The following is a 24379-nucleotide window of genomic DNA, read 5'->3' as shown; positions in this document are numbered from 1 at the left end:
TTCTGTAGATGTGATGTATAAAAACATCACATCTACAGAAAATGTGGCAACCTGATGCTTCCTTAGCCTCTCTCCTTGACCCCTTCCCTGCTCCTCTAGCAGAGTTTTCCTCTGTTTAATATATATGTTACCACATGTCAGCAGCAACAATTCTGTGGTTTTAAAACACACACACAACCACCCTAAAATCTTCCTATAACGTCTCAGTGGGATACACTGCAGCAACCCCCCCCCCCATCTTTCTTGTAACAGCTGTGCTTGCAAACCACACCAATATTATTATTTTCCCAATTGCCTTGTGAGTGGGAAGGGGAGTGAAGGGGTGGGGGAGCCCTTTATGCACCAGCCCTCCTACAGATAAACTCTATTACCAGATCAACTTTGAACAAGAAATACAGTCTTGCACATAAAGCAAATACCAAGATATATTTTTCTGGTTTAAATTAAAATGTTGTTTTTAAAGGCATGAGCTTTCACATCAAATCTACACAATATTTGGAGCCTTTGAATTTTAGTCTTCAGGTCAGCCAAAAAAAAAACCATTGACTTACAAAGTATCATTAGAAACATAATTTAAACTGCATGTGTGGTAAGTGATAAAAGCAAGCCTCTGTCTTTTTGAATCCTCTAGTGAGAGCTATTAAAAAACAGTTTTTGCTATTGGAATACAAAGCACTAACAATACCATGTCAAAGAATTTAATGCATATATTTATTTATTATGGTTGATGACCAGCACCCAAAAATGAACAGTCATTGGGATAGGAACATATACAATAGGAACATATGAACATATACATTTAGGTATTAAGAAACACTGTCAGAAGAAAAGTTAAAACCCAATATTTAATATGATAGTTAAAACAATATTAAACATTTATATGCTAAAATGATAATGGTAAATACTGAAATGAATATTAAAACCTTCTAAGACTGTGTCAGCATCTTGTGCCAATAATCTATTGCTTCTGCACAAAAGCTAGCAACTTTGGCAGGAAAAGAAACTAATGTGAAGTCTTGACTAAAATAAAATCTCCTGCTTGATATAGCAAATATGATTCACTAATGTGTCTGCTGTAAGGCAGTTTCCCTTAACATTTGTCCTGCAGATGTGCCAATCTATAACTCCTCCCTTCCTTCGAATGTGGTAATTGTGATCCAGTGCACCTGGGTGGCAAAAGATTGAAGAACATTGTTGCATGTGCTCTTACCATTTTAAAACTACAGTATGACCCCCTATCCGTGTGGCTGGCATTTATGGTTTCATTTATCCCCATCTCACAAAATATGTCTGTTCTAAGCATTTTCTAGGTCCTCCAGTGGGACCCTGTGCTTGGACGCATCCCTGCAAAGCCCCGGAATGTATTTCCTAGAGATGCAAGCCATGTACTGTCAATTTATATTGTTTTCTGCTGGAAAATGTTTCCTAACCAAGCTTTTTGTTTAATCCCTTTCACCATTTAATATTAGAGCAATGGGACATTAGACAGAAAGGGTTTCATGCATGTCTATACCCTGTATATTCTGTCTTTAAAATGTATTTATTTATTTACGGCATTTCTACTCTGGAGGGGACTCAAGGCGGCTTACATGTAGGCAACCATACAAAGCCATAGGATATGTTACAATTACATATATTTAAATAAAGTTTAAAATACATTTAAACAGTTTAAAAACATATAAAACAACACATTAGCAATTAATCACATTATTCTCAAATGTAAAGGTAGTTTGTTGAGGCATTAAAGGAGCTCTGGGTGAGAATTTTGAATGCCCATCTCTGAGCTCCCAATCCCAGCATTCTACAGGATGTTGTCATTGCAGTTAAAGTGGAATCATGGTGCTATAGATATATAGACCTTGTTCTGAATTATGCCTTCAAATAATCTCCAACCCTCAGTCCAAATGTCAGCAAGGAGCCTTTAAGGACATCAAGGTCAAATTTTACTGACACCAAAGCTCCAACCTCCACTGTGTTAAACTCAATGTTAACATCTCAAGAAAGAAGCAGTCCTTTGACCCTCCTTCGTCACATCTCTTTTCCCGAAATGATTTTTAAAATCCTTACCTGATAAAGAAGATTATGAACTTCAAAAGCTTGTGTTTTGTGCCTTTTGGTTGGCCTAATAAAGGTGTCACTGAAATGTGTTTATTTGGAGTTTGCTATATTTTGTTTCATGACCAGCATGGCTACCCCAGGATATAGGAATTATGCATTATTAAGAACAAAAGACTTATTTTGGAAAAGGCAGCTCTGTGTTTTCTTCTAGTCCAGTACCATCTTGTGCAGTTTTTGTTGTATCCTATACATGTTCATATCACACTTCAAACAATTGGTTCCCAGACTGTTTTCAATCAGATGAACAACAAAACCACTATATCTGTAATTTTTAGCTTTGAACACAGGGCTTTGGTCTTCAATACATTTGTGCATCTCATTTAGTAGTAGTTGACTGCTGCATGTCAATTCCAACTTATGGCAATCCTGTGAATGAGAAGTATTCAAGACATCCTATCATCAGTTGTATGCATCTGTACACATGTGAGTCTGATTATGGACAAGCTAAAGTTAATTGGTCACAGAGATGTTATATCATTCAGGCTAGGAAATAAACTGGCATAGAATCCCTTAAAATGTCTGGGCTGCTATCGTGCTCAATATTAAGCTGCCTTCTATACTGAGCTTGGTCATTGCTTCATATTCTGCAGGATTTCAGATGAGTCTTTTCAGTCTGAATAATTCATTATACAATCTGAAGCAAATCATTCAACCACTGGAAACCACTGGACTCTGCTGCATAGGTTTTTGATCACAAAATGTAATAATAATGATATTATAATAAGACTTTATTTATATTCCGCCCTATCTCCCCAAGGGGACTCAGGGCGGATTCCAACAAACAAGACAAACATTCAATGCCTCAGTACAACAACAAATACCGCCCTGAGTCACCTTCGGGCTGAAATGGGCGGGATAGAAATAATGTAAATAATAAATAAATAAATAAATAAAAACATAATAACACAAAATAACCCGACTTATTAAAACACATTATAACATGACATCTAAAGTTAAATAAAACATAACCCCATCCAGCACAGGATATAACCCTATACCCTGATCTGCCTTATGGCTAACCAGGAGTACCTCTGTCTTGTCTGGATTTAATTCCAGCTTGTTAGCTCTCATCTAGTCCATTACTGATGATAGGCACTGGTTTAGAACCAGGAAGGCATCCTTGGCTTTAGGTGGATGATCTCTCCCAGCAGTTTCATGTAAATGTTAAATAGCATGGAGGATAATTAAACCCTGAGCAACTCCACAGGCCACAGGCCAGGGAGTTGAACAGGGGTCTCCCAGCACCACCATCTGGGACCGATCCTCCAGGAAAGACTGGAGCCACTGGAAGACAGTGTCCCCTAGCTCCTTGCCAGAGAACTGGCCCAGAAGGATACCATGGTCAATGGTATTGAAAGCCACTGAGAGATCCAGGAGAACCAACAGGGACATTCTCCCCCTGTTAGCTCTCTTCATAGATCATCCACCAAGGCGACCAATGCTGCCTCTGTTCCATATCCGGGCCTTAAACCAGTTTGAAATGGATCCAGATCATCGGTTTCATCCAAGAAATTTTGGAGTTGGGAAGCCACCACCTTCTCTTAGAACCTTGCCCAAAAAGTAAAGATTTGTTACTGGCCAGTAGTTGTTCAGTTGAGTGGGATCCAGTGCCGGTTTCTTTAATAGAGGCATTACTACTACCTCCTTGAAACTAATTGGCATTCTGCCTTAGGTCAAGGAGGCATTCACCAGCACCTTCACCCACTCCTCCAGTCCCCCCTAGCCAATTTTATAAGTCAGGATGGGCAGTGGTCCAGAGAACAAGTGGTTGCCTTCATTTCTCCTAAGATCTTGTCCACGTCCTTGGGCTGCACAAGTTGAAAACAAATAAACAAAGATATGCAGATGCCTCAGCTACATCCACGAAGACTGCATTAATACTAACATCTAAGTTGTAACAGATCTGAGCGACATTATCTGTGAAGAACCTAGCAAACTCCTCACAATGACCTGCTGATTGGTCAGGGATCCCTGGCTGAGCAGGATTTAAAAGTCCTCTGACCACTCAAAACAACTCTCTTGGTCGGTTCTTTGCAGATGCAGATGCAATGTTGGCAGCAATAAACTATTTTTCTGCTGCCTTCATTGCTGCAGATTAGGCTTTATAAGCTCTAGACCTCTCAGTGGCTTTTGACCATGGTATCCTTCTGGGCTGCCTCTCCAGGATGGGGCTCGGGGGCACTGTCTTGCAGTGCCTCTGGTCCTTCCTGGAGGGTTGGACCCAGAAGGTGGTGCTCAGGGACTCCTGTTCGACTCCCTGGCTGGCGGCCTGTGGGGTCCCTTAGGGCTCAATTCTGCCCCCCATGCTGTTCAACCGCTGGGAGAGATCATCCGGAGTTTTGGAGTGTGGTCTCAAATGTATGCGGATGACACCCAGCTCTATTACTCCTTTCCATCTAATATCAAGGATGCTGTCCTGCCCTTACACCAGTGCCTTTCAGCTGTGATGGACTGGATGAGGGCTAATAAGTTTTCATTAAATCCAGACAAGAGAGAGGTACTCCTCATCAGTTGGAAGGTGGATCAGGGTGTGGAATTACAGCCTGTGTTGTTGGCAGTGGCTAGGAGCACCTTTGCACAATTGCGGGACAGCTCAATAGTCCACCTCTTATTCACATCCCGCTTGGACTATTGCAACGCTATCTATGTGCGGCTGCCTTTGAAGATAGTTCAGAAGCTTCAACTAGTTCAGAGATCGGCAGCCAGACTGCTAACAGGAGCTCTGTACAGGGAGAGATCTACTCCCATGTTGTGGCAGCTCCATTGGCTGCCGGTCATTACCTTTAAAGCCCTAAATGGCTCGGGTCCAGGCTATTTGACCAATCGCATCTCCTCTTACAAACCAGCCTGGGTACTGCGGTCATCGCAAGCACTACTGGTAGGAACGAGAGAGAGGGCCTTCTCTGTGGTCACCCCCCCCCCCCCCACCACCTCTGGAACTCCATCCCTAAAGAAATAAAGCTGTCCCCCTCTCCTTTTAAAAACAACTGAAGACCTACTTTTGCTCCCTATCATATGGAGAGGAGGAGGATTAGATGATTGAGAGATCATTGTTGGGCCTCTGGTTGAAACTATTTGTATTTAGGCTTCCCTGGATCACACCAGCCCAATGACCACATAACCAACCCACACTGTTTTGTGAACCCTTGCTGGCTCTTCTACACTAATGTGGACGTTTTCTTTAGATTTATATTATTATAGAATTTTGTTTGACTATATGTAGTTTTTTTTTTGTCGTGTCACGAGCGACTTGAGAAACTGCATCTCGCTTCTGGTGTGAGAGAATTGGCCATCTGCAAGGACATTGCCCAGGGGACGCCTGGATGATTTTGATGTTTTTATCATCCTTGTGGGAGGCTTCTCTCATGTCCCTGCATGAGGAGCTGGAGCTGATAGAGGGAGCTCATCTGCCTCTCCCCAGATTTGAACCTGCGACCTGTCGGTCTTCAGTCCTGCTGGCACAGGGGTTTAACCCACTGCGCCACTGGGGGCTCCTCTATATGTAGTTTAAATTAGATTTGAAATCAATAAATTAAACTACTACATGTAGTTTAATTTATTGATTTCAAATCTAATTTATTGATACTAGGTTTTCAATTTGATGTTAGGTTTTAATACTACCTTTATATGTGGGGTTTTTCCAGGATTTTATGTTAGGATCATGTGTTTTATGTAGGCATTGAATGTTTTCCATTGTTATGTTGGAATCTGTCCTGAGTTCCCTTGGGGAGATAGGGTGGAATATAAATAGTTGTTGTTGCTGTCGTTATTATTATTATTATTATCATCATCATCATTATCATTATTAGACCTTGCTAGGTCAGATTCACTGTGAGTTTGATGCCAATGCTGCTCTAGTCTCTGTTTCACTTGCTTCATCGCAAGTATATGTTTATCCTAACTTTGAAAACCTAAGACAGGTTTATCCTAACTTTGAAAATCCAAGACAGTTTACATTTGGGCTGTAAAAAACAACTGCATACTGCAAGATACTTTTAGAATGTAAATCTGCAATAACTCTTACGCATCTTATATACAAATTCCAATGCTTATAGTGCCAATCCTGATAAAATTAAAAGACATTTGTTTTCCTGAGAACAATGTAAATAAATTCAGAATTGACAACCTATAATTTCTGAGAGGTCATGGCCTTCTCCAAGTCCTCTGGGAGGCCACAAAAACTTGGCATGTTGCATCATTAAATCCCCCGAGAAATAAAGTTTGGGCTTCATGAAATTCCATTTTTATTATGGTTATTTATTGTGCTCCGGTGCAGACCTTTAAAAATCCTTTGTAGTCTTCAATGCTACATTTCTAGAAAACAGGTTATGTATAATCAATGAACCATCCCCACTGACAATACTTTTGATTAGTACATCTGTTTTTCTTCTTTCTATCTGTGTTATTGAAAATGTGCATCTGAATTAAAACGCTCAAGATATAACTTCAAGGACGTATACACTCTCAGTTCTTGTGCTATATATACACTCTCAGTTCTTATGCTACAATCATATGCTGTGTGTTTTATGTTCAAATTATGTTGTCCAGATGATTTTTCAATCTTTAAGAAGAGTCAAGGATTTTCAAAACACTGCAGGCTCACCGGATCTATGACCGCCTCGAACGCAACCTCTTCCATTGTATGCTAATCAAGGTGGTCAGTTGAAACAATAGTAATTTGTCTTACCCTGGTCATTCCACAGATATATAAACCCTTTTGCCTAGTTCCAACAGACCTCACTACCTCTGAGGATGCTTGCCATAGATGCAGGCGAAACGTCAGGAGAGAATGCCTCTAGACCATGGCCATATAGCCCGAAAAAACCTACAACAACCCAGTGATTCCGGCCATGAAAGCCTTCGACAATACAGTCAATGGTATGTTATTACAGCTAATTTTTTGTTATTCTGGATGGAATGATAAATTCCGGATTTGTAAACCAGCACAAGTCCAAGTCTTCATTACTAAGTCTATGCCAGTATTGCATTTTGATGAATGTGTATTTGCACTCTGAGTATTTGGAAAGCTAAATTTTGGGTTTCAGCACAGTCAAATTTAGTGTGTCAAGATATTGTATAAGAATTCATGTGACAAAGGCACATCTTAAACTTAGTTTGGTTTTCATGTGGCTAGAAAACATAGTATTAATTCTTAGTGGTCATTAGTGTTATCAAAATTATATCTTTTGATGGCAAAACTGTTCTACAACATGGCAGTTCATAGAATCATAGCATTGAAAGAAATTATTAGGGCCATCCAATCCAACTTCCTGCCATGCAGAATACACATCAAAATACTCCTGAAAGATGGCCATCTATTCTCTATTTTAAAATCTCAAAATAATAAGATTCCACCACCCACTAAACAGCATATTCCTCTGTCAAATTGCTCTTCCAACAGGAAGTTTTCCTAATGTTCAGGTGGAATCTGTGAATATATTACACTGTATCCTAGTCTCGAGAAGCAGAAAACAAATTAGCCCCCTCCTCAATATGACACCTTTCACATGTTTAAACATAGCTATCATGTCATCTCTCCTCTAAGCTAAACATACCCAGCTCCCTAAGATGCTCCTCATGCAGCTTGGCTTCCAGATCTTTTGACCATTTTGGTTGTCCTTCTTTGGGCACTTTCCAGTTGTCCCAAATATTCTTCTTGAACTGCGGTGTTCAGAACACAGTGTTATTCTAGTTGAGATTTGACCAAATTGGATTAGAGGGGTACTGTTACTTCCCTCCATCTAAATACAATTATAGTCAGTACAATGCTGACTATAATTGTACTGGCTTTTTAAGCTTCCAGATCACACTGCTAGATTAGGTTCAGTTTGTAGTTTACTAAAATTCTTAGATCTTTTTCACAACTTAACATATTGCTGTCAAGCCAGATGTCACACATCCTATATCTGTAAATTTTATTTTGTTAAGGTCATTTGAATCCTGGTCCTGTCACTGGATTATTAGCGACCCTCCTAATTGGGGAGATTTATCAGGAGGGTTAAATAAGATGGCAAATGACAGGATCAAAATCGAGGTCCACTATCACCAGTTCTTAAGAATGTGAGTGAATATCCCCAGTCTTCATAAAACAGATATTGGAGTGCTTATCTAAACCCAACGAAGTGTCTTGAATAGGTGCATGCATGTTTGTGTGGGATTCTTATATAAATGGTCTTTTCTCCTGGGAAAAGCATATTTAGGATACAAAACTGCCATATATGGATTCAACTGCTGATCAGTTTATCACATTTTTTTCCTAGCAATGCTCAGGATTGCATTCATTAATCTTTCCTGTACCTTCACAACAACCCTTGGATGTATTTTAGGTTGAAGTACAGGAAGAGAAAGACTTCCTTAAGTCAAAGAAGGAAGTCTTGTAGTTGAGTGAGACTGTAAATTCAGGATTGCATATTGTCACTAATGCACAGAATTACCAACATTAGGCTACTGGTTAAAACATCCAATGCTGGGCTGAAATTTCTTGGCATGAGGATGAGAATCAAGACCACATGTGTACAAAACACAGTTTCTGTCTCTGCGCTTATGACTCCTTTCCACTTGCTACTAAGGAGGCTTTTCAGGTCCTGAACTGGTGCTTGGCAGCTGTGATGAGAGCGAACAAATGGAAATTGAATCCAGGCAAGACAGAGGTACTCCTGGTCAGTCACAAGGCCAAACAGGGCAGAGGGTTACAGCCTGTGCTTGATGGGGTTATACTCCCCCTGAAGGCGCAGGTTCGCAGCTTGGGAGTTCTCCTGGATTCATCGCTGAGCCTGGAACCCCAGGTTTCGGGGGTGACCAAGAGAGCATTTACACAGTTAAAACTTGTGCGGAAGCTGCGCCCAAATCTTGGGAAGTCAGACTCGGCCATGGTCGCTCTGGTTACATCCCCGTATAGACTACTGCAACGCGCTCCACGTGGGTTTGCCTTTGAAGACTTTTTGGAAGCTTCAAATGGTCCAACGAGCAGCAGTTAGGTTGCTCACTGGAGTGGCATTCAGGGAGCTTACAACTCCTCTGTTATGTCAGCTCCACTGGCTGCCAGCTTGCTACCGAGCATTTCAAAGTGCTGGCTTTAACCCGAAATAGTTCTGGCCCAGCTTACCTGTCTGAATGTATTTCTCCCTATGAACCATCTAGAAGCTTATGATTGTCTGGGGATGCCCTGCTCTCGGTCCCGCCTTCTTCACAGGTGCAACTGGCAGGGATGAGAGACAGGGCCTTTTCAGCAGTGGCCTCTCAGCTGTGGAATTCCCTCCCTAAGGATATTAGGTCAGCCCCCTCCCTCCTGACTTTTTGTAGAAAAGTGAAGACATGGCTTTTCAAACAAGCCTGTGGAAACAGTGCAATAGACAAACTAGGAACTATTTAATACTGAATTTTGGAACTGCTCAGACAATGTATTTGGATGAGATTAACAGTGGAGGTATTGTTTTTAATATGATTTTAAAGCTATTATCATGGTTATAATTTTGTTTAAAATGTTTTTAAGTGTATGTTGTTAAGGCATCAAATGGCTGCTGGTTGTAAGCTGCCTTGAGTCACCTTCAGGTTTGACAAAGGTGGGATAGAAATATCGTAAATAATAAATAAATAAATAAATAAATAAATAAATAAATAAATAAATGGTATCTCTAAGGGAGGTCATGTGGAAGAGCATGAAGTAGTTGGTTACTTTCTTAAAGTTGTTCATATCCTTCAAATATTCAAAATGAGTGGACTGGGAAGGAGAAGTACAATCTTTCAAAGTTCAACACAAGCAGAATTATGACATATCTTTCCCTCACCCACAACACAAATTTTAAACTGGGCACCACAACCAATCAAAAGATGCCTCCATCTTCAAATGAAGGCAACCTCCCTTCTATTTCATTTAGGGGGTGCAGGAATATTAGCATGACCTGTGTTTAAACAAGAGAGGTCATTGCTTCAAGAATGTGACACCAGATGCAGAGAGTCTAAAAGAGTGAAAGCGAGAGAGGCCAAGCATGGATCCTAGTTTTAAAATTCATCTGGAAGTGGATTAAGATATCTATGGCCTGCAGCCAATAGTAGATTTAAATGTAATATGAAAGTAAAGAAAACTATGTGATACATAAAACACATCAATCATAGGAAGACTGTTTATGAGCATGCCTTAAAGAGGAGAAAGAAAGCAGGTTTGCAATAAGTTATGTCTTGCAAATGAGCAGCGACACAATAATCAATAACTGCAGACCATTCTGGGAGGCTCCACATGACGCAAGCAAAGGCTGGAGTACTTGAAGAAATCCAGATTTAATTAAAAACAACTCTGTACATATGGGGCGAACATTAAAGGCCATGGACTCTCAACAACCCTTTATCTGAACATTCAGATTATAAATGCATTCTTTGCTTTAGCTTCAGATGGTACATTATTTGAATTTAAATTTGATGGATTACATTGTGGATGACTATATATAGTATGTTGTTCTATTATTATTAATAGTTATTGTTATGCTTAGATGTATTCCAGGTGTTTTTCAGAATAAGCAGATGGTCTCTGAACATCCCGTTGAGTTTCAAACAGACAGCAATGCACTTTTTGTATGGCCTATTTTCAAAGTTTATACTGTAGGAATACCTCTAGAAAGAATCTCAAAAGCATCTGCTGTTGCCCTTGAAACATGATTTAAAATAATCTATGTCTCTATGGTATAGTTTTAGATGTTTATTTCTTTAAAGATGTGCTTTCAAATAAAGGTGATGTTATAATTTTCCATTAACATCTATCCTAGTTCCATTATCCACCTATTCTTTTTTCTGTTATTCTTAGCCTATTTTCAGATGAAATAAGGAAGAAGCTGTGCATTGTTTACAGAATAGGAATAATATTGAATTAAATTCAGTTGTCCTAAGCAGGTGTTCTGATGAGTAGGGACTGTCAGCTTCTGAGCCCAGGGGTAGTGGCTAACAATGAAAGAGCTAGCTAAGTTTACACCAACGTTTACTGCCAGTAAATATTCTACTAACTGTTCAGAATTCATTCTTATGTTAGGCTTGTGATGAGGGGAGACTAGTTGGACAGTGTTGCAGTGGGGTGATTCTACATGTAAGTTCTATGTGATTATGGAGTTCCACGGAGTAAGTTCTATGTGATTTCCCTATTACTGCAGCATTGATTCCTTTTTGTGCAATCTCATACCAACAGAGTGATTGGTAAAACAGCATGCCCACCAAATGCCTGGAGGCAAATTAAACATAGCCCAGCAACAACAAAAGATTTCTTGGTTTTCAGGCTGGTTCTGGGGATTATTTGGGGCAGATTCAGAAAATTACATTGGATAGACTGTATAAGCTCTAGTTTCTTAGATATGGCTATCATTATTTTTATGGGTTAGGAGATGAAGACTGGTACATAAGTGCCCTATGTTCTGTATCTCAAAAACTAGAGCATACAGGGAGAAACTGGTGCCATTGTTGGAATCAGGTCAAATATTCCCAGAAACAGGTCTAACATTTGAGGCACCAAAATGTATGTTGGCCAGAGGTGTGAGGTCTGTTGGAAACTAGTTTCCTGATTTTGGGTTGTTGTAGGATTTCGGGGTTGTATGCCATGTTCTAGAAACATTCTCTCCTGACGTTTCACCTGCATCTATGGCAGGCATCCTCAGAGACCTCACAACCTCTGAGGATGCCTGCCATAAAATGTAAAGGTAAAATGTCTGGAGAGAATGCTTCTGGAACATGGTCATACAGCCTGGAAAACTCACAGCAACCCAATGATTCCAGCCATGAACGCCTTTTGACAGCACAAGTTTACATTATGTCTAAAAAAATCAGACTTCCTTGAAAGAGCTGGTGTTGAAAGAGCTTGCTGCCACTGTTTGTGTCCACCATGCTTCTTGTGCTGCGTAATTTCACATCAATTACATTGGACTGTTTGCAGGTCACATCATCTTTAAACCCCTTGGATGACCAGAGTTTGAATTCTAGATGAAATAATTTGTGTGTTGGAATGGCTGGTTTCCACTTAATCCCTTGAGGACTTGTCATAATTTCAAAACTTTCCAAAAATATTTTCTTGATTCCACATAGCAAGAAATGCCTGCTCCAAAGGTTCTAACAATGTAGATGTAAATACCACGTGTGGGCAAAATTTCATATTACTTTTCTTCCACAGGTTGCATTCCCTTGGGAGAACTAAACTGTTGGTAGCCAGTAGCAGACTTCAAGATGGTGGTAGATATCACTAGAACCAAAAGGTCTGCCTGCCCATATTCTCCCTATTTATTGGGTGAAATGCTGGAGGGGGACAGAATGTTCAGGCAGAGATCAAAGTTCTCCACTTGCAAGAAGCTTTTCGAATACATTTCATCCTGAACACCTTTTGTTGCCCTAAAGCAGTGGTTCTCAGCCTGTGGGTCCCCAGGTATTTTGGCCTACAACTCCCAGAAATCCCAGCCAGTTTAACAGCTGTTAGGATTTCTGGGAGTTGAAGGCCAAAACATCTGGGGACCCACAGGTTGAGAACCACTGCCCAAGAGCCACAGGATAACTAAGGCTATAGTACTTTAATGAAAGGATGGTTCTTATGATCCTTAGAAGAACTTCTGCTCTCAGAATCTTTCAACCAGCATGGCCATTGGCTGAGAGGTGTGTGTGTATTTACTCAAGTATAATGTATAATAATCTGGGATTTCAGGTTCCTCCAGGTCTTTTAATGCAGGTGGGTTTGTGTATGCGATTTTCATGCATCATCGAATCTAATGTACACATCAATTTTGGCAATATAACTTAGCCAAAATTAGACTTGAGTAAATATGATAACATTTGCCATTTACAGTTTGATTTTTTTGAGTGGGGACCTTTGAGTAATCAGTCCAATAGATGGTATGCTTTAGTGAGGTGAGAAGATTGATCAAGCAATGCAACATGAAGTCTCTTTTGAGAATACAGGCCCCACATAAAAACAACTAAAAGAAAGACAGAGAGACATCCTTTTGTATCTAAACTTTTTTATTAGAACAAACCCCAAGAGTTGTAAAACAATAAGTAACAACAAATTGTGTTAAATATTAAACATTTTAGTTCTAAAAAGATATTTTCAACAATATGTTCTAATATTTCTGCACAGCAGAAGCAAATAAACGGTTTTAGAGCTCAGACGGATGTGTGCTCACATTATTTTGGTTGGGCACTTCTCTCTCCCGACCAAACCACACAGTCTAAAATCACTGGTAAAGTAAAATGTGATCATAGGGGAGACTGACCAGAATTTATTTTCTTTTTTTTGCCACCATGCAATTTATGAATATATCTTTGAAATGCTGATGGACCTTTTCTCAAAAACAAGCAAACAAATAGATCGCATTCATGATCAATATTAGTACCATTAGTTACACATCTCAAAAACTGAAGAAGCCACAAGGTTCTTAGTTTTATTACCATGAAGTGCAAATTACCAATATTTTACAAGGAAACCAAGAATCAGTATCAAAAGTTAGAAAAATTAAACATCCTTTTATAAAACAAAATCTTCTCTTAAGAAGAGTCATAAAAATGAAGCATCCATTTCACAAGGGATAACAAAGCAATAAATACTTTACACTTGTGTCATATGTATCTCCTTGTTCCCATGTTTCCTAATTTAAGTAGCAAGGCCTTAGACACATAAGATTTAACACAACAGAATGGCACACAGCCCCCTATGGTCAGTTAACCAGCATATGAAGGTAGAAGGTGGCTTTGAAACTTAAACCCTAGTCCCTGTGTCTAGCAAGAAACACTGATCCAATCTTAATAAATCCTCATCTTAATTCTCTTACTCTAATCATGTTTACTTGGCAATAAGCACCACTGAAATCAGCTATGACTTACAACTGAGGTGTAAGGCTGAAGCTCTGAAAGCAAACTTCACATGCACTCACACCACAACAAAATTGGGAGTGCTGGATTCAAATAGCAGGAAAAGAGATCCCACCTGAAGATTATGAAGAAATCTCTGCTGGGAAGAGCTGTTTTGACAGTGAAATGTGCTGCCTTGGAGTGTGGTGGTTTCTGCCTCTGGAGGTTTTAAAGCAGAGGTTGGATGGCTGTCTGCCAGGCGTGCTCTGGTGGTTTGTTACTGCATAGCAGGGGGTTGGATTGGATGGCTCTTGTAGTGCCTTCCAACTCTATGATTCTATGGTTCTACTATTGTGATATCACTGGAAACTAATCTGGAAAAAAGAATTTCACTAGTATACGAATGTTTCCCACACTCTCCCCATAGGCATGAAATGCTCAAGTCCTTTCTCATTGCAGCCTGAGTCCTTACTTCCAACTAGAGTAGACCCAGTAAACCAGTGAGGTTTATATATAGATTGGCCATTTGGTGACTTCAGTGTCATTGCTAATTGTGGTTACAATGTGAATGACATAGGCAAAGGCATTTCCAAACCCACTTGTACTTAGGAACGAATACTAACAGGGCTTAATTAGCATTGGTAATAATATAACATTCATTCCTGTAACTACAGAATGGCTTTTGTCACCTGTAGAAATGGAAAAACTCAGCAAACATTTGCCAGGTTAGAAAGGAGCAATCTTTCTGAAAGTTGAATGTGGCAGCTCCGCAGTGGGTTTCCAAGATTATAGCCCATTCTTGTTGTTGCATCTAACAGCCGTTTGATGTTTATAACAGGTTTACACCACTTTAACTGCCATAGTTTCATCCTATGGAGTCCTGCAATCTATAGTTTGTTGTAGCACCAGAGCTCTGACACAGCAGGGTCTCGCAAAATTACAAAGCCCAGAATTACACAGCACTGAGTCATCGCAGTTAATATGATATAGAACTGCTATAACTCTACAGTGTGGATATAGCTTTCAATGCAGATTGCACTACCTATACAAATGGAGAGCTAGCAGAGGCAGAGCTTGATTTTTCCTATAGCACAAATTAGACAGAAGTAAAAGTAACTGTTAAAAAAATCCCAATAGCCACAAACCCATCTGTGTAAAGCATAAAGGTGAGCAAAGTGTGCCTCTTTAAAAGTTGCTGGACTGCAACTCCAAGTGTTCTTTGCCACAGCCAACACTGGCTAGGGCTGATGGGAGTTGTAGTCCAACCTCCACTTTGCACAGCTCCTGCTTTAAAGAATGTTCTCTGCTGCTTCCTATAGGAAAATACAGATGCTGGAAAAAATTATAGAAGCACAAAGAGCCAGGTTTGTGCCTATACATTTTAAGTAAGCTGAACATATTTTCATGGCAAATAGTGGTAGGTTTGTGGTTCAATGGTGCTTGTAAACTTCAAAACCAAGCTAGTTAACGTCATACTGATAGCCAGTAAGGCACTTTGTCATGGAGCACACAACCATACAAGTTAGGAAACGGATAAGACATTAAATGCAATCTGGAAACATTTATATATACTATGACAACTTAAACTGAAAAAGTTTTTTTACAAACTCTGTTTCTAGGGAAATTTTCATATTCTTCTTTTTTTAAAAAAACAAAACAAAACTGTTCACTCACCAAGAAGATAATCTGAAACAGTAGAACATTCTACATCTTTTCCATATTTTTTTTAAGCAGCCAACACTTGTAAATCGGTCACTCCAAAACATCTAAGCCACAAGAATTAAAGGCAAATGGAAAAAAGGAGGAAACTTTCGGTATATCCATATATATATAAAATGCTCCCATGGGAGGGTTTTTTCCATCACAATTTCTGCTGGAATTATCAAAACAATGTCACTACAATTTTTGATGGCTTCACGTGTACAATAGCTTTGGTATAAAACATGCACAAAGAAAAGCCAATGGTCAATAATATACTGAAGAAACAATGCGTTGAAATCAAATGGGACTGTGTGAAGAGGACAGTGGGCATTTTCTATTGTTTCTTGGTCTGCATGTTCTGTTTGTTCAAGATCTTCAGCAGAGATTTACTCATGTAATAAGGTCTTGCGGGAGAGCCATCGTGACTTTCTAAATCTTCCACTAGGGGGCAGAATGGCAGAAAGCAAGTTGTCAAAGCAACGCACCATGAAAACAATATTGCCCCCTGCTGGCCCTTTTGTGCACAACAGCAAAAAGCCTCAGTATGTATTAAATACAGTATGTTTTGGCATTTGTTATACAGTAAACACCGATGCAAGAATATAATCAGCCCTTTAACATTATATGGACCAGATGCTGCACCAGTTCAATCAAAGACATGCGTCTTGTCCTTGACTAGAATGAGTGCAGGATCAAAGTCTATTTAAAATTTATCATCTCATCATGAAATGATTCGTCCATTACACTACTTCTCTAAAGCGAGGAAGTGCATTTTTTCTCAAGCTTTATGTTAAAGCATGTTATGCATAAATCTGACATCATAATAAACAGCAGGATTTGGCTGGGCATTAAGAAATACACCAACCAAGTCCAAAGGTTTCTGTGTTTCAAAAATAAATTATTACCTAAGTTTGCACATTAATCAATGCTAATTCAATTCTGAGAAAGATATTCAGGAATTTTGTCTGCTGGATTTTGCAATAATTGAACAGCTATGTTTTGGCTGAATAGACAGCAACCCAATTTCAGTGCTATTGCTTTGAATTTTCTCAGTTTTCTCAGTTGCTTATTCAACAATATGGCTCTAAATTGTTTTCTTCAGGGATGCTGGATATGCCCCTTCATACTGATTCTAATTATTTCTGCAAATGCATCTTAATTGTATTGCCAACATAATGTCCTATCTTGGGTTATATTGCTAGAGCAACCATTGGCAAACTCAATCCTGTACATCCTCCAGGTGTTTTGGACTTCACCTCCCAGAAATCCCAGCCAGCTTACCAGCTGTTAGGAACTGTGGGAGTTGAAATCCAAAACATCTGGAGGAGCACCATTTGAGAAACTCTGCTGTACACAAACTCAATATTGCATACAATAAGATATGTTATTAAAATTATTTTAAAAATTTAAGAAAGAAAGGGGTTCATTCAGAGGCTAAGAAACTTTCAGTAGTGAGCTGAAACCAACATCACATAAAGCAGTGATACTCAACCTGTGGGTATCCAGGTGTTTTGGCCTACAACTCCCAGAAATCACAACCAGTTTACCAACTGTTAGGATGCCTGGGAGTTGAATGCCAAAACATCTGGGGACCCACAGGTTGAGAACCACTGACATGAAGGGAACAGCATTATGCAATAGGACTTTCTGCCATCTCCCTACATTTGACCTGTAGAGTCCTGTAAGCCTTCAGAACATTTTTGAGGACATGCAGAGAATGTCAAGAGAGAGGAGTGGGGAGGAAGACTGATTTCCATTCACTCTTGGTGTTTAATTGAATTCTAATCCTTTGAGAAGTATTTATATACACCCGTACACTTTTACTACACTTTGTATCAGTGTAGCTCTTCCCCTGTCTACAAAGTAATACCCAACTGAGCTCTTCTGATGATGTGGCTGGATGCATCTTTGGATGGCATGGCACATCTGCTTCCAGGACCACCAGCTGATAGGCATAACTAATTGCTTGTAACTGCAGCTGAATTTGGGACAATATAATTTGGCTGTCACAGAACAGTTTGACTGTAACAGCAACACATGGCAACTATAGCATACAAATGACTGCTTATTTCTTTTAGGGAAGGATTTTTTTCATTACTGTATATACTCATATCAATTTCATGTATAAGCTGAGGGCAAGTTTGGGGAGCTAAATTATGGATTTTGAGGATGTCAGAAGAGAGAATAAATCAAATATCCTTCTGCAGAGAGGGGAAAACACCAATGTTCTGGGGTCCTAGACTCTCTCAGGATGGACTAGAAATCCAACCTTTCAGCACTCCACTCAGAGGAGTGACTCCTTTTAAAAAAAAGAGTTAAGGTACAGTCATTCCATTGACATATGGATATGTCAATTGAAGGTTATTGGGTTGATTTATTGACTAAAATTTCTAGAGTTATATATAATATATAGAATTTGTATATTTCTAGTCTTAGTTGGGTTTGGAGTTCTGTTCCTTCAAATGAAAACACCTCTTCCATTTGCAGAAGCAACCTGCATTCAGCAGAGGCATACTTGGGAAAGAGAGGGGTGTTATTTCAAGCCATTCATTCTCCCTCTAGCAACACCAGCTCTCTTGTGTTTCTGGCTAATCTATCAACTCCCAGAACAACCATCCAGGGGATAAAGGGTGTGGAATGGGGCAAGGGACAGGATAAAGAGCAAAACATGTTAATGTCTAAAGGATGTAAAGCCCCGCTCCCCCCCCCCCCCCCCTACACACACCTCCCTTGGGCAGATGTTGTGATCCAGTCCTAGGAAGGTTCACATAGTGTGAAGTTCCATTATTCATTGAAAAAATTGTTTAGTTGATTGCACAGTTCGTTTTATTTCAGATTTATATTATTTCTCAAATCCTTTGTATTACCATATTGATGTAAGCTATCCAACCTCAGATATATTCAGCTGGAAAATCTCACTTATCTCATAAAATGACTTCCAGGCAAACATTCGCTCTTGTATACTTAAAGCCTGTTCTGGAGGTCCAGGTTTTCCACAAGAGGGAGAAGGAGGTGAGAGGAAGAGAGTCCAGATGGCAGACCTGCATGCAATGTTAGCTGTAGCCCACAGTTAGCAGTTCCCTCTTTTGCCATGCTTTTCAGAAGTAATGATGGTGTTACAACGCTTCCGACTTTCAGTTTTGAAAGTTTAAATAATAAAAACTGCATTTGTCACCAGGGGTCTGGTTCAAGACAGTGTGCCGCTTTATTATTCAAAGCACAGAGTTTTGCTATTTGGTCGCTGGGTGTTTTCTCACAGGAGACCCAGAAGTAGTTCTTGCTTCAATGGGTAATTGGCCAGAATGCTCATTTGTATTTCATATGTCTCTCTGTTCTTCCTCATGTGTATGAAAAATGATCAGATGTTACATGAATAGTGCAAGGGAGGCTCAAAGGCATTTTCAGATTCACATATTTCATTCTCTTTCTATATGTGTATAAAGCAGCAGTATCTTGGTTTAGAAAGTCCAGAAGGACTTTTTCAATATTTTGCAGGGTTTGTGGGAGGAGAGAGAAAAATCAAAATCTACACAGAGTTTGATTTTTTTTAATGGAGCTAAAGTTGATTTTTTGAATGCCACTGAGCTGCTGAACTTGCTGACCAAAAGGTCAGCAGTTTGGATCTGGGTAGTGGGGTGAGCGCTTCTGCCAACCTAGCTGTTCAAAAACAGCTTCAGTGGGAAGGTAATGGCACTTCATGTAGTCATGCCAGCCACATGACCTTGGAAGCGTCTGCGGACAACGCTGGCTCTTCGGCTTAGAAATGGAGATGAGCACCACCCCCCAGAGTTGGACACGACTAGACTTAATGTCAGGGAAAACCTTTACCTTTACTAAGGTTAAATCTGTATATAACAGGCATGGGCAAACTTCAGCCCTCCAAGTGTTTTGGACTTCAACTCCTACAATTCCTAAGTTGAAGTCCAAAACACATGGAGGGCCAAAGCTTGCCCATGCCTGGTATATAGCATAGGACCTCTAATTATATTTGCAGTCATACTATAATGAACAGCAGATTCTATTACTTGGTCAACTTTTTTCATGCAGATAGACTCCGCTTCTTGAAACGTTGATTGCTAATAATATGCCTCTGTTCTAAGCAATTTGAACCATCTGTACTCTTTCATTATACCTCCTTTGAGAGGAATCAGTATGACACTAATCACTTTTTTTAGCATACAGCTTTTTGTAGTGGAGGCAACTGACATAGCACTGTGCCCTTCTTCGGAGGGAATCATTAATACATTTTAATCACAGTTTAAATAGCTGTCAACCAGCATGTACAGTAAAAATACAGCCATAGCACCATCATTACAAATTTAGGACCACCTGCTGGTTATCTATAGTTTTGATCTGTTTATGGCTAATTCGGACGCACTGTGGTGCTTTCAAAAATTGCCTGAATATCCTTTACAAATATACACCTATAAAAAAAGTTATCAAAATGGCTGTTGTGTAAAACAGCAAAATCTCAAGTTAGAAAAGTTATGAAAACACTAAGAGCTAAAGATTAAAAAAGCTTCACATTTACACTTGTCCATAGGCACTCTATAAAAACTATGATGTGGCCTTGTATCACAGCTGTTAAAAAGACTTGATTTTAAAGGTTGCCTGTCAGCTCGTTTTTAGATAGTATAAAACAAATACAAATAATTCCTTCATCATAAGCATCATTTGTACTTTTTAAACACATCTTTTGTTGAAATTCAATGTGTCCTGCTTAATTGTTATTGTTATTTTCTTAACAGTAATACTGCTGCCATTTTCACAATTTCTTTTGAACATTATCCCATTAACTTTTTAGGACTCAGTTCCTTCTTTCCCAAAATGCGATGCAGACTAGCTGACATGTAGTAGGGTTTCGCTGTCGATCCGTCATTCCTTTCCAAGTCTTCACCTGAATATGAAGCAGCCAAAGCAGCAAGCAGTCATGCAGTCAAACACAAATCAAAACAAAGGAGAGAAAGCCAGAGAGAGATGAAAAGAGTCAAGGTTAGAAATCCTGTTACAACAGAGGTGAGCTTTAGTGCTGTGTCACTGCAAGATGCCCCAAAACCATCACCCTCCTTCATTCCTTATTGATACAAAGTAGTTCATAGCCAAGCCACTGTCGGGACATATTGTGATTCTTACTTCTGCATGTGGAAGCAGTTATTTATTTATTTACATTATTTCTATCCCGCCCATATCAGCCCGCAGGCGACTCAGGGCAGTTAAAGGTGATGTATTGTTGAAGGCTTTCATGGTCGGAATCACTGGGTTCTCTCCTGACATTTCACCTGCATCCTCACAACCTCTGAGGATGCCTGCCATAGATGCAGGCAAAACTTCAAGAGAGAATGGTTCTGGAACATGGCCATACAGCCCGGAAAACACACAGCAACTCAGTTAAGGGTGACTTTTTCGTTTTCAGAATTAAAACCCTTGGCACTTGTTCTCCATGATATGGTGAAACATGGTGACACTATATTTTGCTAGGGTGAGTTCTCTTTGCTCTCTGTCTGACAGTGAACTGTATTATTTCTATTTGTTTCTTGGTCTAATTTTTATTTTTGCCACAAGAGGTCAGACTGTACTGATATCTGGAAGTATTGCACAAGGATATAAGAACCATGTATCTTGGAAGCTAAGCAGAGTAAGTTTTGGTTGGATGGGAAACTGACAAAAATACTTCCATAGGTGCTGTAGAATATGTTTCAGAATAAGGAACTGCTAAAGCCCTCTCTTTGCCCCAAAAAACCCTATGATATTCATGGTGTTGCTGTAAGTTGACAGGTGACTTGAAGGCTCATTCACATACATAAAGACAGCCTTCTTCAAATCTTATGCCCTCCCAGTGTCTTGATCTACAATTCTCATAAGCCCTAGCCAGCATTACCAGTGTGAAAAAAAACCCCTTCAATTCACTCTTATATGAAAATGGTCTGATGCTTAAACATAATTTCTAAAATGTAAGTAATGGTAATGAACTTGGCTCTTCACAGCAAGTGAAGAGTCAGAGGTCAATGCAGGTCAGCTTTCTCTCTCCATTCTGACATGATCAGTCAGTATTAAACAGTAGTTCTCAACCTGTGGGTCCCCAGATGTTTTGGTCTTCAACTCCCATAAATCCTAACAGCTGGTAAACTGGCTGGGATTTCTGGAAGTTGTAGTCCAAAACACCTGAGGACCCACAGGTTGAGAACCACTGGAATTAAGAATGCATATCAAGATTGCAATTCACCACCTCCTCATTCAGTCATTTAAAAATGGAGACAGTAGATCACGATTGCTGGAGAAATCACAAGATCATTTTCATGTATAGAAATGAAAGGGAAAAGACAGCATGCATGTCATTGTAACCACCTTTTACATATGGCAACAATTTTTAGATAACCAATTGCAAACTACAGGCGTATGAAAATTATATTTTGCTGACTTTGCCCAAGGGTAGCAAGTTAAAGAGGAAGTGCTATTGGAAAGTCGTACTGATAAATATGGAAACTTTAAGGGGAGAAAACAACTAAAGGCAAATTGAATAAAAGTGAGCTTTTGGTTTTTCAGACATTGTTGTAAATTCTAGATGTTTGTGGGCTGAGTTACACCAATGCTAATGAAAAACAGCATTCTGGGTATATTCAAGAAGAGTACAGTCAGGTGGATCCAAGCAATCTCATCCACTATTATGCTGACATTACCCCACAGTTGCCCACAGGAGACCCCCAACATGATATGAATGCAACAACACTTTCTTGGTTGTGTTTCCCAGCATTTGGTGCTCAGAATCGTCCCAAAGGGAACATGCAGTTAGCAAGGCTAGCAACCTTTTATGATGGCATCACATATTGCCATGCTCAAAAGTCTTGACACAGAAACCCAACTCAGATTAAGTTCACAGATCAGGACATTAAAAAGACAGAGCAGTGAAATATTGGGGGTAGATGAGGGCATAACTGAGCTCCTTTAATGAAATAACACTGACATCATTGTACTGGGAAAGATCATTTGGGAGGACTGGGGCAGTTTTAGTATTTTTAAGAATTTTTATAAACTAGTAAATTTTAAAGAGACATGTTACTAGTGAGATAAAGAGCTTTAGCAAGGTGCTTTAGACTAGGACTCTGGAAACCAAGGTTTGAATCATAACTCAGCCACAGAAACCAATTGAGTGACAATGGAAAGCAACAGCAACTCCTTCTAAACAAATCCTGCTAAGAAAACCTATGAAAGCAGAAATGACTTGAAGGCACATAGCAACAACAAATCAGACACATTTGATGCAGTGGAGTGAGCCATGAAAATGCTAGAAATATATTTTTCACCATTAGTTTCAATAGTGTTACAAGATTCCCTTATATCTTTTTACATTAATAGTCTGTACTTTTTTTAAAAAAAGGGTTATTTTAGTCAATTAACTTTTTATATAATAGCAAATAATGTTTTTCTCCCCCAATATAACACTTCAAGGTTTGAAACACAGATTGTTTAACAGTGCCCTTAATCCTAGACAATGTTATAGCAACAGGCCTAATTTGTATTGTCAGTCCCAGTTGGAGGAGACCCAATGAATGCTGTGGCAACTTGGCAAGGCAACACCTACATTCAACTGATTGAATGTGGCAGCTGTAGTTGGGATTAATAACCAGATTCAGGCCTCTATAGTAACCTTTCAGCTCCCTTAAAGGGGAATATACTTTTGAAAGTTAAAACATGTTACTTTAAATTCACCCCACTTTATTGTGGCTTTTGAAATAGTAAAATGTGTTATCAGCAAGAACACATAACAGTCATCTAAATAAAGTCTAATTGGACAAGAAGAAGTTACAAAGCACCCAGAAGCAACCTGTTAGTAGTTAGAGCACTTATTTGTTTAAAAAGCCAGCTGTTTCCATGAGGACATTGTGGAAGTAAGGAAGCCAAAGCTAAGGTAGATAAGCGTCATCTTTTCTTGTCAGTGAAGCAAACTTCACAAACCATGCAGCAAACTTCACAAGAAGAGGAAGAACTGTTTGCTTCTTCATATCTCATGAACTTACATGAGATCTGTTAACTAGGAGGCCCTTTCCCTAAGTGTTACCCAAAGAGAAAAATAAAGTGCTACTTACAAAAGCAGAGGAAAAGTGTGTCAACACACATTGCATAGACACTGAAGAACCCATGTGCAACTAGGTAAGAACCTATAATGACAGTCTGAGAGAGGGAAGAAAATATACTTTGATTAGACCTTATTTTATGGGCATTACATAAAGCAATCTTAACCATATGCTGGTTCTTTTCAGATGGGTTGGACTACAGTTCCCATTATTCCTAACCAGGGATGGTAAGAAGTTGTAGTCCAATGCATCTGGAAAACACTAGGTTGGAAAGGTTGACATGAAGCACTTCTTAGTTTAAATACAGAAAACTTGCAGTTCTACAGTGCTTTAGTAAATTTGGTAAAAATCATGTTGGAGCATTGTTCAGGTCTTCAGGTCAGCAATTCAGCCAGCACAAGGGTTTAACCCATTGTGGCATTGCAGCTCCCGAAAGATGGTAGACAAATCTTTAAAAAGCAACTTGGGGATGCCGGCATTAACCTTGTCAGGCCTCTTCAGGCCCACATCAAGCTGAATATTGACACAAGTCCTGGATTTTTTACATTCTAAGAAGATTTATAATGTCCTCACCAAGAGTGGGACCCAGTAGTAATTCAGTGATGGTGCCTCATGTGTGAATATTGGTATTCTGTGTGTGAAGAAAAAGAAGGCTAGGACACCTGCGGGAAGAGAAAACA

The 24379-nt window shown here is 39.5% G+C and overlaps 1 protein-coding gene across 4 annotated transcripts in view; it reads right to left on the bottom strand.

Moving 5' to 3' along the window:
- Window positions 1-1716: 1716 nt before the first annotated feature.
- The window catches only part of SLC44A5 (solute carrier family 44 member 5), a 242551-nt gene continuing 219888 nt past the window's right edge, over window positions 1717-24379 (bottom strand). For 2 of the 4 annotated variants that reach the window (XM_060773738.2, XM_060773739.2), the window contains exons 20-22: window positions 24273-24361; window positions 23712-23796; window positions 19848-20524 (exon numbers count right to left, since the gene is read on the bottom strand). In XM_060773738.2, coding sequence (XP_060629721.2) covers window positions 20412-20524; window positions 23712-23796; window positions 24273-24361 — 287 coding nt within the window. In that variant the 3' untranslated portion in view covers window positions 19848-20411. Of the gene's footprint in view, window positions 2485-13080; window positions 16069-19847; window positions 20525-23711; window positions 23797-24272; window positions 24362-24379 lie in introns of those variants that run through there. The other 2 variants (XM_060773741.2, XM_060773740.2) reach the window with 2 other exon arrangements.

Source organism: Anolis sagrei, chromosome 4 (assembly GCF_037176765.1).
Source record: "Anolis sagrei isolate rAnoSag1 chromosome 4, rAnoSag1.mat, whole genome shotgun sequence".
Lineage (NCBI taxonomy): Eukaryota > Metazoa > Chordata > Lepidosauria > Squamata > Dactyloidae > Anolis > Anolis sagrei.
Note: the sequence above shows the minus strand (reverse complement) of the source record. Positions and strands in the feature narration are given on the sequence as shown.